Source organism: Schistocerca cancellata, chromosome 1 (assembly GCF_023864275.1).
Source record: "Schistocerca cancellata isolate TAMUIC-IGC-003103 chromosome 1, iqSchCanc2.1, whole genome shotgun sequence".
Lineage (NCBI taxonomy): Eukaryota > Metazoa > Arthropoda > Insecta > Orthoptera > Acrididae > Schistocerca > Schistocerca cancellata.
This window is the reverse complement of record NC_064626.1, coordinates 573,672,616-573,688,237: the sequence shown is the minus strand read 5'-3', so window position 1 is coordinate 573,688,237 and position 15,622 is coordinate 573,672,616. Positions and strand designations below refer to the sequence as shown.

General features: G+C 37.8%; 1 protein-coding gene across 3 annotated transcripts in view; it reads right to left on the bottom strand.

Moving 5' to 3' along the window:
* LOC126181702 (tRNA (guanine(10)-N2)-methyltransferase homolog) overlaps positions 1 to 15,622 on the bottom strand; it is a 178,484-nt gene that overhangs the window by 135,070 nt on the left and 27,792 nt on the right. For 2 of the 3 annotated variants that reach the window (XM_049924791.1, XM_049924792.1), the window contains exon 2: positions 7,879 to 7,944. The exons of the other annotated variant lie outside the window; for it this stretch is intronic. In XM_049924791.1, the coding sequence (XP_049780748.1) occupies positions 7,879 to 7,944 (66 nt within the window). The remainder of the gene's footprint in view (positions 1 to 7,878; positions 7,945 to 15,622) is intronic. 3 annotated transcript variants of the gene reach the window in all.

Sequence of the window (15,622 nt, the reverse complement as noted above, 5' to 3'; positions counted from 1 at the left end):
TTTCTACCTCCCGTCCTACCAATAACCACATTTAACTTCCATATTACACTCTGTGCTCTGCCTCATGCACAATGTTTCTTCCTCTACTCTAGGGCAATAGTTTGTTCAAGTAAGCCTGTCTCACATTAGTCAAATGTGTTTTAGTGGTAAAGTGCATGCCTGGAAATCGAAAAATTGTGGGATTGAATCTCAGTGAAATGACAGAAATTTTCAGTTTGCCTTTAATCTAGTTTTCACTTCTCAACTATGTGAGGAATTGCCATGAAACATGATTTGGATTCCACATTAAGCTGTAGGTCCCCTTTGCCTGGTTGGATAACTAGAGTAGATTAGGGGCATGAAAGTTAATAAAGTGGCATAAAACTGAAAGACTTGCACCTGGCCACTGAACCACATGAAATTATTATTATTTGCTTCAAACATTATTATGTGCTTTGGCTTTCCAGAATTCTTTTGCATGTTTCACACTGCCTCCTCCAATCTTGCTATGTCTTCAATTATTTGATATTCTATAGAAAACCAAGTAATAACTTACCTTATCAGCATATTTTATTTTAAGTGTCTTTCCACAATATCAAATCTCAAATGCTTTGATTCTCTTCTTGTCTGATTTTCACCCACTTGTGATTTACTTTTTTATAGTGCTGTGCTCCAGGCATACATTCCCAGAAATTTCTCTTTGGTAGTAATACTTTTCTTTTTACGAGGTATGTCATCTTTACCCATGTTAGTCAACTTCTTATATGCTTCTCAGTTTATCCATCATGTGTTAGTTTACTCCTGAGTTAGTAGAATCCCTTCACTATACCTACTACATAGCCCTCAATTTTGATATTAAGTTTATCGCTACTCTCATTTCTGTTATCCCTGGTTAATTTCATTTTCTTTGTCTTTTTCAAAATCCATATTCTATGCTCATCTATCATTGACATCCTTTTAATCTGAATTTAATCTCAGCCTCACACCTTTCTTTTATCTACATCACTGCTTCTTTGATGCAAATGTTGAATAGTACATCCTTTTTAAGCTGAATACTTAACTTCTGATCTTCCATTCTTCTTATTGTTCTCTATTATTTCTTGTCCATATTACATATTATCCATCTTTAACTACAGCACATATCTATTTTTCTGAGAATTTCAAACATCCTATACTATTTTACATTGTTAAACACTTGCCTAGGTCAACAAATCCCATGAATGTTGTGATGTAACATATCACTCAGATACAATGAGGTGTAGCTCTGTGTCTACCTAGCAGACAAAGGATAGTTGCCATAGTTAAACCCTATAGTGAAGTAGTGGTTAAAATAAGAAAGCTGTTTGTGGGTTTTTGTTATCTGTTTTGCAAGTGAGGTGCATACAAATGGACGCTTTGCGTCTTCAAGATGAGACAGATATTGCAGTACTATCACAAGTTGTGGTACCTGTGTGGGCTTTGTGTACCCTCTGTGAGTGGAAATCCCAATTGTAGTAACGTGGTCCACCACAAACTAAAAGCATGTAACAATGTGGCATGACATCATGGCAAGATATTAGAAATCAATTAACATGATTTGATTCATTCCAATGTTAGTCTCCTATGTATGAACTTGATATGAATAAAAGAAATGTTTCCTATGGTGTAGTGTCTGAGATACAATAAGTATTGTACATTGTGATAGAATATACAAATATACTTACAGAGGAAATGCTTTGTATTCATTTGTAGAAAACTGAAAATTTATTAAAGTGTATTCGATTTCAGCATATGGACAACTGCATCGGAAATAAGGTTCATCTGTGCTGCACTGGTGTGGTCTGAAGAGAAATTTATTTTTAGGTGCAGACATTCAGAGCAAAGAGAGAACAACAAATTTGCATCTGAAAATACAAATATTTAAAGGAGAACTCTGTGAAGTATCTTCATTTTTCTCAAGCCTTGCCTGTGTTATCAAGTGCATCATCATCTAAATGATTCTCAATTTTCCATTCTTCTGTACAACAGTCTCATCAACAACTTTGATCTATGAGCTGGTAAGATGATCAATGGTAGTTCTAACATTTATCTGCCTTTGCTACCTTTGGGATTATGTAAATTATATTCTTCTGAATGTCTAATGTTATGTTACCAATCTCAATGATACTACACACTAGTTTGAATAGTCATTGAATTGTAGCTTCTCCCATTGATTTTAGAAACTTAAGAAATGTTATCTATCCTTGATGAAATGTTTGTTCACAAGTCTTCCAAAGCTCTGTAAAACAAGTCTTCCAAAGCTCTGTAAAACAAGTCTTCCAAAGCTCTGTAAAACTCTGACCTGAATATTTGATCCTTTATGTCTTTCAAATCAATGCCATTCTCCATTTAATAGTGGAATTCCTTTTGCACTCATAATGTTGACACCTTGGCTTTTAATGTCACTGAAAGTTATTTTGACTTTCCTATATCTTCTGATGACTATTTGCTTTTCAATTTTTTCACATTTTTCCTGTAGCTATTTTACTTTCATTCCTAAGTCAATTATACTGCTGCACACTTTTGTTTTCCTGAACAATTTTATATTTCCTTCTTTTGTCAATCAACTGAAGTATTTCTCCTGTTTGCAAAGGTTTCTTTGCAGTTATCTTCCTTGTGCCTGTATTTGTCAGTCAAACCTCTGTGATGGCCCTTTTTTAGGTATTTTAACTCCTACTCTTTTGAACTGCTTGCTTTAGTATTCATTACCACCATTATCTATGGACTCAGAACACTTCAAATGCACATCATCATCTGCTCCTGAGTATATCTTACAATCCAGTATCTGATTTTGTAACCAGGTGGTGTTTTCCTGTGTCTCAATGTCTTTTCAAAGTATATTGTATTTCCTCCTCTTGTGATTCTTGAACAATGTTTTTCCTATCACTGGCTGAAATTTATTGCTGAACTCTAGGAGAAACAAATTCTTTAGGAGTCTCTACCCTCCTCATTCTTACTACCAAACGCATATTCTCCCCTAACTTTATCTTCTATCCTTCCCCTTCTGTAACGTTCAATATTTCAATCCCCCATGAGAATCAGATTTTCATCTCTCTTTAGTGAGTTACATATTCAGTTCCCTGTACCTCTTCATCTTCACCTTGTGACAGCTGTGCACACCTAAAGTATGAGGGCACGCTATGCTGAAAAGTAACGGCACCAAAAAAATTTAGTGTGAAAACTTTAAAAGCTTTTAAAAAATGAATGTTACTAACATTCTACGTCTTTATTCTTCACGTTTACAAAATGCAGCCATATGTTAACAATAATTGCCTCTGCTGTGGTCCTAGAAAATAAAAATTTTGGATCTTATAGCTTTTTAACAAGTTTAGATGTGCAGTCTGATGTTTTCAAACTGTTTTTGTATCTGGCAGTGTGTATGAAAATCTAGCAGCATACTACAGATCACCATTATCATCTTTGATTTTAAAAAATCACTTATGTTTTGTATTTAGCTGTTTTCATGTGGTCTTCAGTATCACTCTTTCCTTTATGTTCAACAGAAAATTCTCCAATAAATAGTGTGCAAAAATATGTTCACTGCTTCTGTCATTACACAATTTCAAAAATTTGTATTCCTGTTGCAGATTAAAGTTAAACATATGCTTTGTTTTGCCCATGGCTAAACAGTGAAACAAAAAACCAATAGGTATAAAATGATCAAAAATATGTAAAATAGTTACTTCACACAGGAAAACAATATAAACACTTTTCCCCTGTTGTGTTTGAAACTGACTAATAGTAAGTGAAAAGTGGCAGAACTGGTAGCCATAAACCTCCCCATTGCCTCATCATTTGCTCTGAGCTCAGTTGACAGAGGCAAGGCCATAAGAGAATGTTTGAAAACGGCGTCAATCACAGTGGTCTAAAATTTAAAATAAAATCCTTGCCACTCATAAAATTCTCAAACCCCAGACATTCTTGTAACCCCAGACAGCACTAAAAAACCAGGACTGTCCAGACTAATCCTGGACTTATGACAAACCCAACTGGACACAACCTACAAAAATGGTTTAAGTGATAGGTAAGTTTGAAAATTATTCACAAAACCTAATGAGATACCAATCAACTGTTCATATTTTTCACAAAATTACACTAAACTGAATAGTGAATTATGCAAGGTTTACTTTGATATTAATTTAAAAATCAAACAAGAAAAATACATCCAGTCTACATATTTCAGTTGTTTCAGTGCCCAAGTTACATTCTTGTACCTAGGTTGTGGTATTATCTGTCTCTGTAGAGAGATTGCTTATCCACAATAGGTGACCGCACGCTGCAACTGCTGGAGCAGAAGGCGAAACAAGGAGGATGGCGGGGAGGAGGAGAACCAGTGCGCTGGCACGTGTTGCAAGTAAAAAAAAGGCATAGCAATCCCTGTGTCAACCAGGAACACTGACTAATGCTAGTTGATGGCTTAAGTTATCGTCAGGTTGTTTGGAATTCTACTGACTCCTGACACTGGCCTGATGGAGTGTTGCGCTGTGGTGGTGTTGTCTGTTGGGAGAAAGAAAGGCACACAGTCTTGTTGCAGTAGTGGCACTTTGTGTCACGGAGCAGATACTGACAATGTTAGTGGTTGTAGCAGCACATGTACATGATAACATAATGAAACTTCCTGGTAGATTACAACTGTGTGCCGGACCGAGAGTAGCGGGCAAGTGCTCTACCATCTGAGCTACCCATGCACGACTCACGACCTGTCCTCACAGCTTCAATTCTGCCAGTTCCTGGTAGATCACTTGCTCGCGAAAGGCAAAGGTCCTGAGTTCGAGTCTTGGTCCGGCCCACAGTTTTAATCTGCCAGGAAGTTTCATTCTCAACCTGAAGCATTTACCAGTATTGTGGAAAAAATTCACTAACAGTTGTACAAATAAAAGTACCACAATACGACCAGAATGCTGTGCGACAGTGTGCACTGGGGAGAATATGATAATTCTTGTTCATCATTAGTTGACTTCAACATCAATTATGAGAAATCAACACATTTCCTTTTTTTAAATATATGTTCACATATAATCTTAAAAAAATTACAAGACAGCCACTGTATCTCCATGGGGCAGTATGCCTAACTTGTGTATGTCATTATCAATGGTCATTTGCTGAAGAAGCCACTTCAGAAACATGCATTATTTGCAACATGTCACTAAGGAAAGTGTCTGACATTCCCAATGCCATGTAGTGCTTCGAGAATTTCCGTGTACATTCTAGAACCACTTGGTCTTCCTCCATCTCAAACCCACGATATTTTAAATAGAAGTAAGAGAGAGATGAATCCGACCTACTGCGCATTGCATGTTTGTGTGTGCAGGTCTAAAAACAGTCACGAGCAAAATGTGGACGCGGCGGACGAACGGTGGCCGACAAGTATCTGCTGTACGATCCATAGAGTTTCAATGTATGTGTAGAAAAGAGCCTGTGCTATTCTTTGCTGGTTTAGTGACTGTGATGATTGTTAAGAACAAATGAAGAAATGAGATTAGACTTTTAAGTAATTCATGTGTTGGACTTGCTAGAAGTAAGACATGTTCATATTTTCTGGTGGTTATTGAACCAACCCTGTTGTAAATGTATCCTAATAGAGTCTAATGTTTGACGACTTGGTTGACATGCAAGAGTTCAAATATTTATATGAGAAGTGGCGAATTTGTTTTTTGTGTAAGTTGAAACATACCATGACTGAACTAAAAGTATTCTTCGAGTACCAAATTATTTCAAGAGTAGACAGAGTATCTGATAAATTCCCTTAACCAGCATTATTCTTTGGAGATGAAGTTTTTGGAGATCGACATGGCCGGTTATCCAGAGAAGAAGATCAGCTGTGCATACCAAGTAAGTCAACCTGTGGGAGAGAGGTGGGAAGTTTGCAAACCAGCTTAACATCGCTTCTTGTCATCTAAAGCATTAGAGCCACCACGCCAGGTGATAATTATATGATTACATTTTTAATTAGGTAATATGCATATGCAATTACCCATGAAACACGTGACTGAGAATTTTTTTTCTTTTTTCACTGTAATATTTAACACAGGCCTTGCTGATGAAATGGGTGTTTGCAAGCAAAAGTGCTCTGTAAGCAAATCACATATTTCTGTAAAAGGAAAAACTGTTCAAGTCAGCTAATGGACACAATTTTTGCTCTTCTTATTAAAGGCTGGTACTGGAAGACAATAAAACAGGGCTTGGACACTTAAGGTCTATGACTCCATTTGCCTTTCAATGGAGATGGAAACAGTACCACAAATAAACCACATTTTATCTGCTTCCTTACAATTCACAAATGAGAGATGGCTGCAGTGATGCTGCTGCCATAACCTATTGTTGTGAGAGCAGATGTAGAAGCTACTTTCACTGTTGTTGCTGTTGCACATGCTGTTTCTGAAACGGATTATCATGTACTGCCCATGGTGTTTTTGTTGGTCACTTAACTGCAGCTAGAAGATCTACATCTATTACACGCCTGCTGTACCAGCTGTTTCCATAGATCAAAAAACTCTTGATCCATGGCAGCAAAATAGCCACTATAATTTGGATGTCATCCAAGACACCATTTTACTATGTGAAACAATAGTGATACACTAAATTTATAGTCACTGTCCACAACAGCAGGGCTGCAAACTAACACACCACTGACATAAAGAACAGACTCAGTGACAAATGAATTCAAGTTGTGGAAACTGGAGAACATGGGTGAAGCCAAAGTCGTCATATGTCAAAATCATTTAAACAAGAAAGCAGCACCAATTATAACAACAGAATTGAAGGTTTAGTAAACAGGAGATCCACTGGCACAATACAAATAGCTTCATGTGGTAGACTGCAGCAATTCTTGCCAGTGCGAGCTGCTAAAGGACAACCCATGTTACTTACTTAGAGCACTCCTAGCAAGTCAGCCTAGTGGTAATGTTACTGGACAGCAATAATGCCTCTGACGTACCATTTGAGTTGACATGCACACCCAGCACATGTACAAAATACATTTATTAAATTTTATTGTAGATTAAGAGTAAAATGATAACTGAATTAAGTAAATGATCAACACATAATCTCAACTCAACTGATAAAATGTATAAAATTTCTGAACCTACTGACACATTCTACACCATCACAGGAAGTTGTTGCAAATATGATCCAAGGAACACACAAACAACTGAATTAACCATTTTAATGCACTGTATTCTAGCAGTTCTTTTCATACTTGTTACATAACCATATTAACAGGTGATACAAGCTGAACAGTTACAGAGTAGAAATTACAAAACAGGACAAGTCCTGCATTGCTTCACAAAGGAAGTTATGAAGTACTAACTATCCAATTTTACCCTCCCAGCAATACTAACTGGAGGTGGTGGGGGGTGGCAGGTGGAGGCACTTTATGTCCATCTTTTGTAAATATTGTAATCTAGTCACATACTTTGTATTTTAAAATTTTGAAACAAATATTTATTGTTTTTAATGAATTCTTCTATCAGATTCTATAATTGTTTCAATGTTTTTCAACTGAACTTAATCCAAAAATTTGAGTCTAGCTAATGTGGTGTGGTCATAATGCCACCTCTCCTCACCACCCACCCCCAGTAGTAAGCAGATACGACTTTTCTCAACAAATGTGTTGTTCAACATTTTCAGATACTGGATCCTACTTACACATCAGCATCTCTTTAAAATGTATGTTGTAAATAAAAGTCAACAACAATTAGTGCAACTGATGGTTTTTTTGTTTCTTTTTTATGTGCCAGTCGTAACATAACCTCCCCCTTTCCCCTCCCATTATTAATATAGGTTATTGAAAATGGTTTGGTACTGCTAGGGATAATATCAATTAATATTTCAACATTTATAATGAAAAATTACAGTGGCCTTGAGCAATGTAATACTTACATGGTAAGTATGTTTCTCAACCCAGTTGAGCTGTATGCTGAACAGTGAAGAGATGGATTCAATTTCCTTAAAAAAGAACAAAAGATAGATTGTAATTCACGTCATTCTTTGGCACATAACAAACAAGGCATAAGAGAGAAATCATGCTTCCAATGGAAAGCAATTTACAAGTTAAAATTCCTTGTAACTCACCTACATATATATGGGACCCCCCCTCCCTCCCCCCCCCTCTCTCTCTCTCTCTCTCTCTCTCTCTCTCTCTCTCTCTCTCACACACACACACACACACACACACACACACACACACACACACTCACAAGGAGGGGGGAAGGCAACAAGTGACAATAATTAAAACAAATGATAAAATGGAAATGGAAGAGTGGAGGGGGGAGAGGGGGAGAGGAGGGAGGGCGGAGAGAGGTGGGAGGGGGGAGAGAGGGGAGAGGTGGGAGGGGGGAGGGGGAGAGAGAGAGAGAGAGAGAGAGAGAGAGAGAGAGAGAGAGAGAGAGAGAGAGGTATGGCATGACTTCAGGTCACAGCTGATAACGATTCAGGTAACTCTGACAGCGCAAAAGTATGTTTTAGACAATCTGCATCCTCATGTGTTACCTCTTTTGTGACAATATCGTAGTGCCATTTTTCAGTAGGACAATACTCATACACACACACTGCATGTGTCTCCATAACCTGTTTGTGTGTGATGTAGAGGTACTCCCAAAGCCAGCAAGATTCTCAGATACAGCCCCAAAATAATGTGTGGAACTAGCTCAGACGTCAGCTCCCTACCCCAGCCAGTATCCAGGCTGTCACGCACCAGTTACAACAGTTATGGGCCAGCTTGCCTCAGAAGAGGACTTGAAGACTTTACGCAATCCTTCCCCCAAATCAGTGCATACATCCGGCCAGAGAGGGTGCAATGCCATACTGATAAGTGGACTCAAAGTGCCACCTGTTTTGTAAATTTTACTCAATTTTGTATCATTTCATTTCCACCTCCCCTTCTGGGGGGTTCAATTCTTTTGTCCGATTTAGGAAACAATATGAGTAGCCCTCTTAGATTTTTTGTTAATAATGCTGTCATTTAGCAACTAGTAAAGTCATCAGAAGAACAAAACAAATTCAGAAATGATATCAATTTCAAATCTACACAGTGCAGAAGATGGCAATCAGCTCTAAATAATAAAAAGTGTGAAGTCCTCCATATGAGTGCCAGAAAAGATACTGTTAAATTTTGGTTATAAAGGTTATCAATTCAGAAAAAGAATTAAGAAAAATCAGAGCTCAATTGTGAAGATTTAGGTGTTCATTTTTTATTTGTTTAGCACACTATTTGAGTATTGAACAGTTGAGAAATAGCCTAAAAAAATTCTACAAACCCTATGCCAAACACTTATTACTAAGCATTATTTCCTGGAGCACTGAACCTAAAGCAAATTGTTTATTCAGCAGAAGCATGCATAAGAATACTTTGTAAAGTAGGTAACTGTAAATATTGCACAAGCATTTTTAAGGATCTTGGAATTCTTACACTTGATTCCCAATATATTTACTCCTTGATTGTTTTTGTTGCTGATGATAAAAACTAGTTCAGCTGAAGGAAGCCTAACATAACTAAACAACACAAGATATAAAAATTATTTTCATGTACACTTTGCCTGCTTGTCTTGGGTTTAAAGAGGAGTTGTGTACTCTGAAGCAGAGGTAATCAGCAAGCACTCATCTTATATAAAGAATGAAATTGGGAATTCTCATCTGTTTAAAAATACCTTGTTAGCCTCCTTTTTACAGGTGATGTTTGTCGCAGGTGACGTTTGAAGTGATTGCTGTCTCAAAAACATACAGATACCACCCACTGAATGCTGGCACCTAATTTGACTGGACTAGAGGGGGGAATCTTCCTACACATTGTTCAGTGGGCCTGAAGATGTCATAATACATCACCAAAACTGGAAACTCAATAAATATTTTACCCAAGAGGAAGCCATTACGATATTTTTAGTTGTGAACTGCACATATTACACAAAGATAATGTTGCACTTTTCTGCTGCCTTCCACACTGCAACCCTGCAGTTGTAAAGTCATTCCAACCATTCATGCATATACATCAAATTTGCCATATCAGTCTCCCTAATTTATGCCAGATGTTAGAAGTGAAGGACCTGTTGGCTTTCTCCAGTATGCAGCTCCCTGTGAGCTTACACCAACAGAGAGGGGTGCTGTCTTTATTAATGAGGTTCACATATCACTGCAATCTTTATTGTAACTTTTGTAAGACATTCTTACAACTTACCCCTAGCTGGGCCAGTTGGACCAAAGTTCATTACCATTAATATTAATTTCACACCCTCAGGCCCATATACAGTGGCTAATAACATATTCTTTTAATTTGTTTTTGAATATCTGAGGGCTTCCTACTTATTGCCTGATGTCTATAGACAACGTTTATTACATTTTTGTCCCAGAATATAAAACTTCATCCTAAACCAAAGACAGTGGCTCATAGTCTGCATCGAAATTATTTTTAACTATACTATTGTTTAGGAGTGTGAATTTCAAAATTCATCCTAAATTTACTCTATTACTGACTACTAGAGATGGGCAAAACTGTTCTTTTCAGAGATTGGATCAGAACTGTTCACTCCCTGAAATGAATTAGCTCTTTTTCATGACTCACCACTCATTTACAATATAAAATAAATGGAAGGCACATTGCCCTTTAAACTTGGTTTATTCCAGTACTATACCTGTATTTTGATCTTATTTGATCCTATTTTGAAGTAACACAGATAATGAGTAAGAATTTTGTATTGTTTATTGAAATTTCCACGATATGACAAAGTTTTTGATTATTGATTTATTTTGCACTATCGTGGTTTTTTGGGTGATCGGAAAATGTTGTAACTTGAGATTTACATTAACAATATATTTGGCTATAACGTATTAAAATTGCATTAACCTCATACAAATACATCGCAAGCCATATATTTTTAAAGTGAACGTTTCCTTTCGAAGACGCCCAAAATTGCAAAATCCGTACCAGAATAAGAAAAAAAATATAAATTTGACTGTAAAACGAAAGTGCTGCATATAGCCTAACGCAGAATAAAACAAGGAAAATATTGGTGTATCACATTTTGCGATACGTTTATCGGTTCGCTCGTAATTAAAGCGTAAATTCGAGTGTCTATAATAAAAATCCTATAGTAAGAGGAGTCATCAGGAACCTAATCTAATCAGTTTAAACAAATAAAAATAAACTAAAAACAATTGATGTATACATAACATAATAATGTAATATACATAGCGGCATTACTACGAAGAACAATATCCAGTGGGGACGAACTCCGATGCAGAGGCGCTGAGTCGAGCAGGTCGAGCCGCGAGCTGTATTACTGCGTGAGCTGAGACCGCAGAGACCGCAGTGACACCTGAGTCGCTTTGCTCGACGCTCTGGCTAGAGTCGAGACGGTGGGGCGAGCGTTGAGCGGGCGAGTTCCGAGGGAGGGGGTAGCGGTGAACTCATCCGCTCCGAGACAAATAGTTCGTTCCCTTGCGAGCGGGTTTTTGCAAGTAGTTCCTATGTTATCCGCTAGGTGGCTCTTTGTCCTGTTGCTCGCATCAACTGCCCAGAGGGCAGGACGTGCGACTGAAACGATCGCCGACAGAGTGCGATGCGAAGTTACACTGCACCAGACACTGCGCGGCAGACGACGCACAGAGACGCCACGGCATATGTGAAATACAAAATCCAATGGGGCACTGCACAATGCAGGCAGCCAAGGTAGAAGCAGGGCAGAGGCTGGCGCTGGCTGTGTTGTGTGGCGTGCAGTGTGCTCTGACCAGCAGAGGCGCTGCTGATATGATCCATCTCTCTCTCTCTCTCTCTCTCTCTCTCTCTCTCTCTCTCTCTCTCTGCCGTGGGAAACGTTTGGAGCTACCGTTCTTTTTTTCTGAATCACTGATTGTTCACTCCTTTGAAAGACTGAACTCTATGAATTAGTTCAAGAGTGGATCCCCCATCTCTACTGACTACAAATAGAATTGGCAAATAAGTGTAAAAGTCCCAGAAGAGGCTTATGCAATATGTTTGGTTATTGACTTTACATAATAGTCTTACATCACGACTCTGTAAAACAAATATTATTTTGTGCCCAGTTGCACTGTACCAGAAGATTGTGCCACATGACAGTACTGAGTGAAAGTATGCTAGTATTTCTGTCTGTTGATCAATATCTGGGTGCTTAAGAACTTCGCACATGGAGTCTCATCCTGTTCTGATACCTTTCTTTCTTATTGGTTTGGAATTGGATAATATGAGTCCATGTAAGCTAAAAGGCTAAGCTGTTTCCTTTGAATTACATGTATGGCTGTCGTATTATTCTTCGGACTATGTCTGGTGTGGATGAGTCTATGCCCTTGATCAGTATACTTGTGTCATCAATAAACATCACAGTTCTTGAATAGCCCTCACATGTTCAAATTAAATCATTCTGTAGGTCAAGAACAAAGATGGGGAGACACCGTACTTCATGATTTCTCTCTCAAATCTAGTTTTGTTTATAAGATATAATTTGTTAAGTTAACTCTGTTGCCTATTGTTAAGGTGCAGTTTTAATGCCTCCAACACCAAAACACATTAGTTTGCCAAGAACAATTTTACGACACATGAGAGTTTTGGTAAGATGATAGAATGTGCCAAAAGAATAACTTTTCTCATTTAGATCTGCCAGAACTGAGTGTGTAATATAATATTTTGGTTTCTCTGTTGAGAAGCTTATACGAAAAATATACTGAGCTGCTGTTAAAAGGTTATGATCGGAAATTTCAATAATCAGCTGTCAGCTAACTTCTCGAAAATTTTTGAGGCCACTGTTCTGTTCTTTCCAATTTTATAAATGGATATTACTACTTCATATTTCATCTGTCAGTAAATACTCTTGGACTCACTGTGAGATTAAAAAGGCAATCTAGAGGGGCGCTATCAACTCAGTACAGGATTTTAGTGTTGTCACAGCCAGAAGAGTTACTGATTTTCAGTGACCCACTGATGTTTCTGATCTCTTTAAAAGTTGATATGGTAAAAGTGATATATGCTAGTAGAGCACACAATGCGTAACTAAGGGAATATAATGGATCAAACAATGGAAAACCCAGGAGGGAAAAACAACAATATTATGAAAAGTCCACTGCAGCACTCAGGGGGCTACAATACAGTTGCGATAGAGAGCCCTAAACTGGTCATGATAATAAAAGAAATTTAAAACTGAAGTGGTATTTTCAATCTCTGTTATGAAAAGGATAGATTGCTACTCACTATATAGAGGAAATGTTGAGTTGCAGACAGGTACAACAATAAGACTGCTGTACATTTAAGTTTTTGGCCAAAAGACCTTCTTCTAAAGAAGAAGACATGAGCATGCACGCGAGCACGCACATGCGCTAGAGCACACACACGCACACGCACGCACACACGCGCGCGCACACACACACACACACACACACACACACACACACACACACACACATGGTCACTGTCTCTGGGTCTCTGCTATATGCAGTCCACCCTCAGCCAGAGAAAGTGGCCATGAATGTGTGAGTTGTGCTTGTGTGAATGTTTGTGTATTTTCTACTTCAGAAGAAGACCTTTAGCCCAAAACCTTAAACATATAACAATTTTTTTTGGTGCCTATCTGCGACTCAGTGTCTCCTCTACATGGTAAGTGGCAATGTATCCTTTTCATACTACTGTCAATATAGTGGATCTTATTTTGAACAGCAAATTTTTTCCTTGCTTTTTTCTCTCCCTGTATTTCAGCTGTGGTTAGGAATAGTTAATTGAATTTAGTGACCAATGATTTTGACTTTTACATAATCTGCCTCACTGCTACTGTCAACTGGGTGTTGAGAAACATTTGCCTACTGTGTTTATTCTTTCATTCCTATTAATATCCCAATTTGCCTTTGCTCTGTTCTTGAAACTTTGAAATACTTATTTGGATTTTTGACAAAATGCTTAGTTTACAGTATTGCATCTTTAAATCTTGATTACAGCAAGTCCTCTGCATTAAATAAAGCTCTTTCTTCCTGGTGCTAGATGCTTTGATCCCAACTGTGAGCCACCCTTTCTCTCAGCTTCCACTATAACCTTTCCCTCACTCAATGTAACACAAAACTGATTTCATATTGATCTGATGGAATTACATTTTCCTTGAGATATGTGAGTCTCAACTTTATCTCCGATTATGAGAGAAGCTGACAAAATGACTTACAATTTGTTGTCTTATGGCTGGCATATCTATCTAGTAAGCAGGAGATCCAGGTTCAAGTCTCTGCTGAGGCACAAATTTTAATTCATTTCTTCAGCTTCTATAATTAGCAATTATTTCATATTATAAGGAAATACTTAAATTTCTCATCTTATGTGTGCCTACTTGCCAAAGTCTGTTCTGCACATTCTCTCAACATAATGCTACTGAGTTAACATTTATAATTACGTGAAATGACTTTTCCATTCTTAGCTAATTCTGACTGATGGTAACCCTTTACTTTTACAATTTTTTCATCAAGGTCAAATCAACCATTTAGTATAGGGCCCATATGTGTTTCATTTAAGACAGCTGGACTTTGAAATAAGTTATCAATTGCTTTTACAGTATGTCTTTGAATCTTAGTGGGAATGTTACTGTGAGAAATAAACCATTATGGGCATAACTAAACCAAGTGCTCTCTATCAGTACTATCTAAGATGCAATCAACACAGAAATTTCTGCATGCAGTGCCTCCCCAGTTATTTCTACTATGTCTCAATTAAATTTAAAATATTTTCTGTTGGAGGTCTGTATACATACATTACTGATGACATGCACAGTTACAAGTCTATTACTGAAGAATGGTACTCAAAGAGCTGTTCAATGGACTACTCATTTCTAAGTATGGCATGGACTTTAGTCCACTTTTTGTTCATAGACCCACATCTCATATCCCTAAAACAAGTGTCCCACTCTTCAGGGGTCACAGGAAAAGTATTATAAAAGTCTTAACAAAAGAGGATATGAAACCAAATTTGTAAATTTGTATACCTTTACAGTTCAGAGACAAAGGTACATTATAATGACCTCCTCCACCTTTATAGGAGTGCGTGTAAGCTACTACAAACAGCATAGTGAACGCATTATTGTGGCCAAGATAGACACGAAGCCCACACCTACTACAGTAGTACAAGTTTATATGCCAATTAGCTCTGCAGATGAAGAAATTGATGAAATGTATGATGAGATAAAAGAAATTATTCAGGGAATGAAGGGAGACGAAAATTTAATTGTCATGGGTGACTGGAATTCGAGAGTAGGAAAAGGGAGAGAAGGTTCAAATGGTTCTGAGCACTATGCGACTTAACTTCTGAGGTCATCAGTCGCCTAGAACTTAGAACTAATTAAACCTAACTAACCTAAGGACATCACACACATCCATGCCCGAGACAGGATTCGAACCTGCAACCGTAGCGGTCACGCGGTTCCAGACTGAAGCGTCTAAATCGCAATGCCACACCGACCGGCGGGAGAGAAGGAAACATAGCAGGTGAATATGGATTGAGGGTAAGAAATGAAAGAGGAAGCCGTCTGGTAGAATTTTGCACAGAGCATAACTTGATAATAGCTAACACTTAGTTCAAGAATCATGGAAGAAGGTTGTATACATGGAATAATCCTGAAGATACTAGAAGGTATAAGATAGATTATATAAT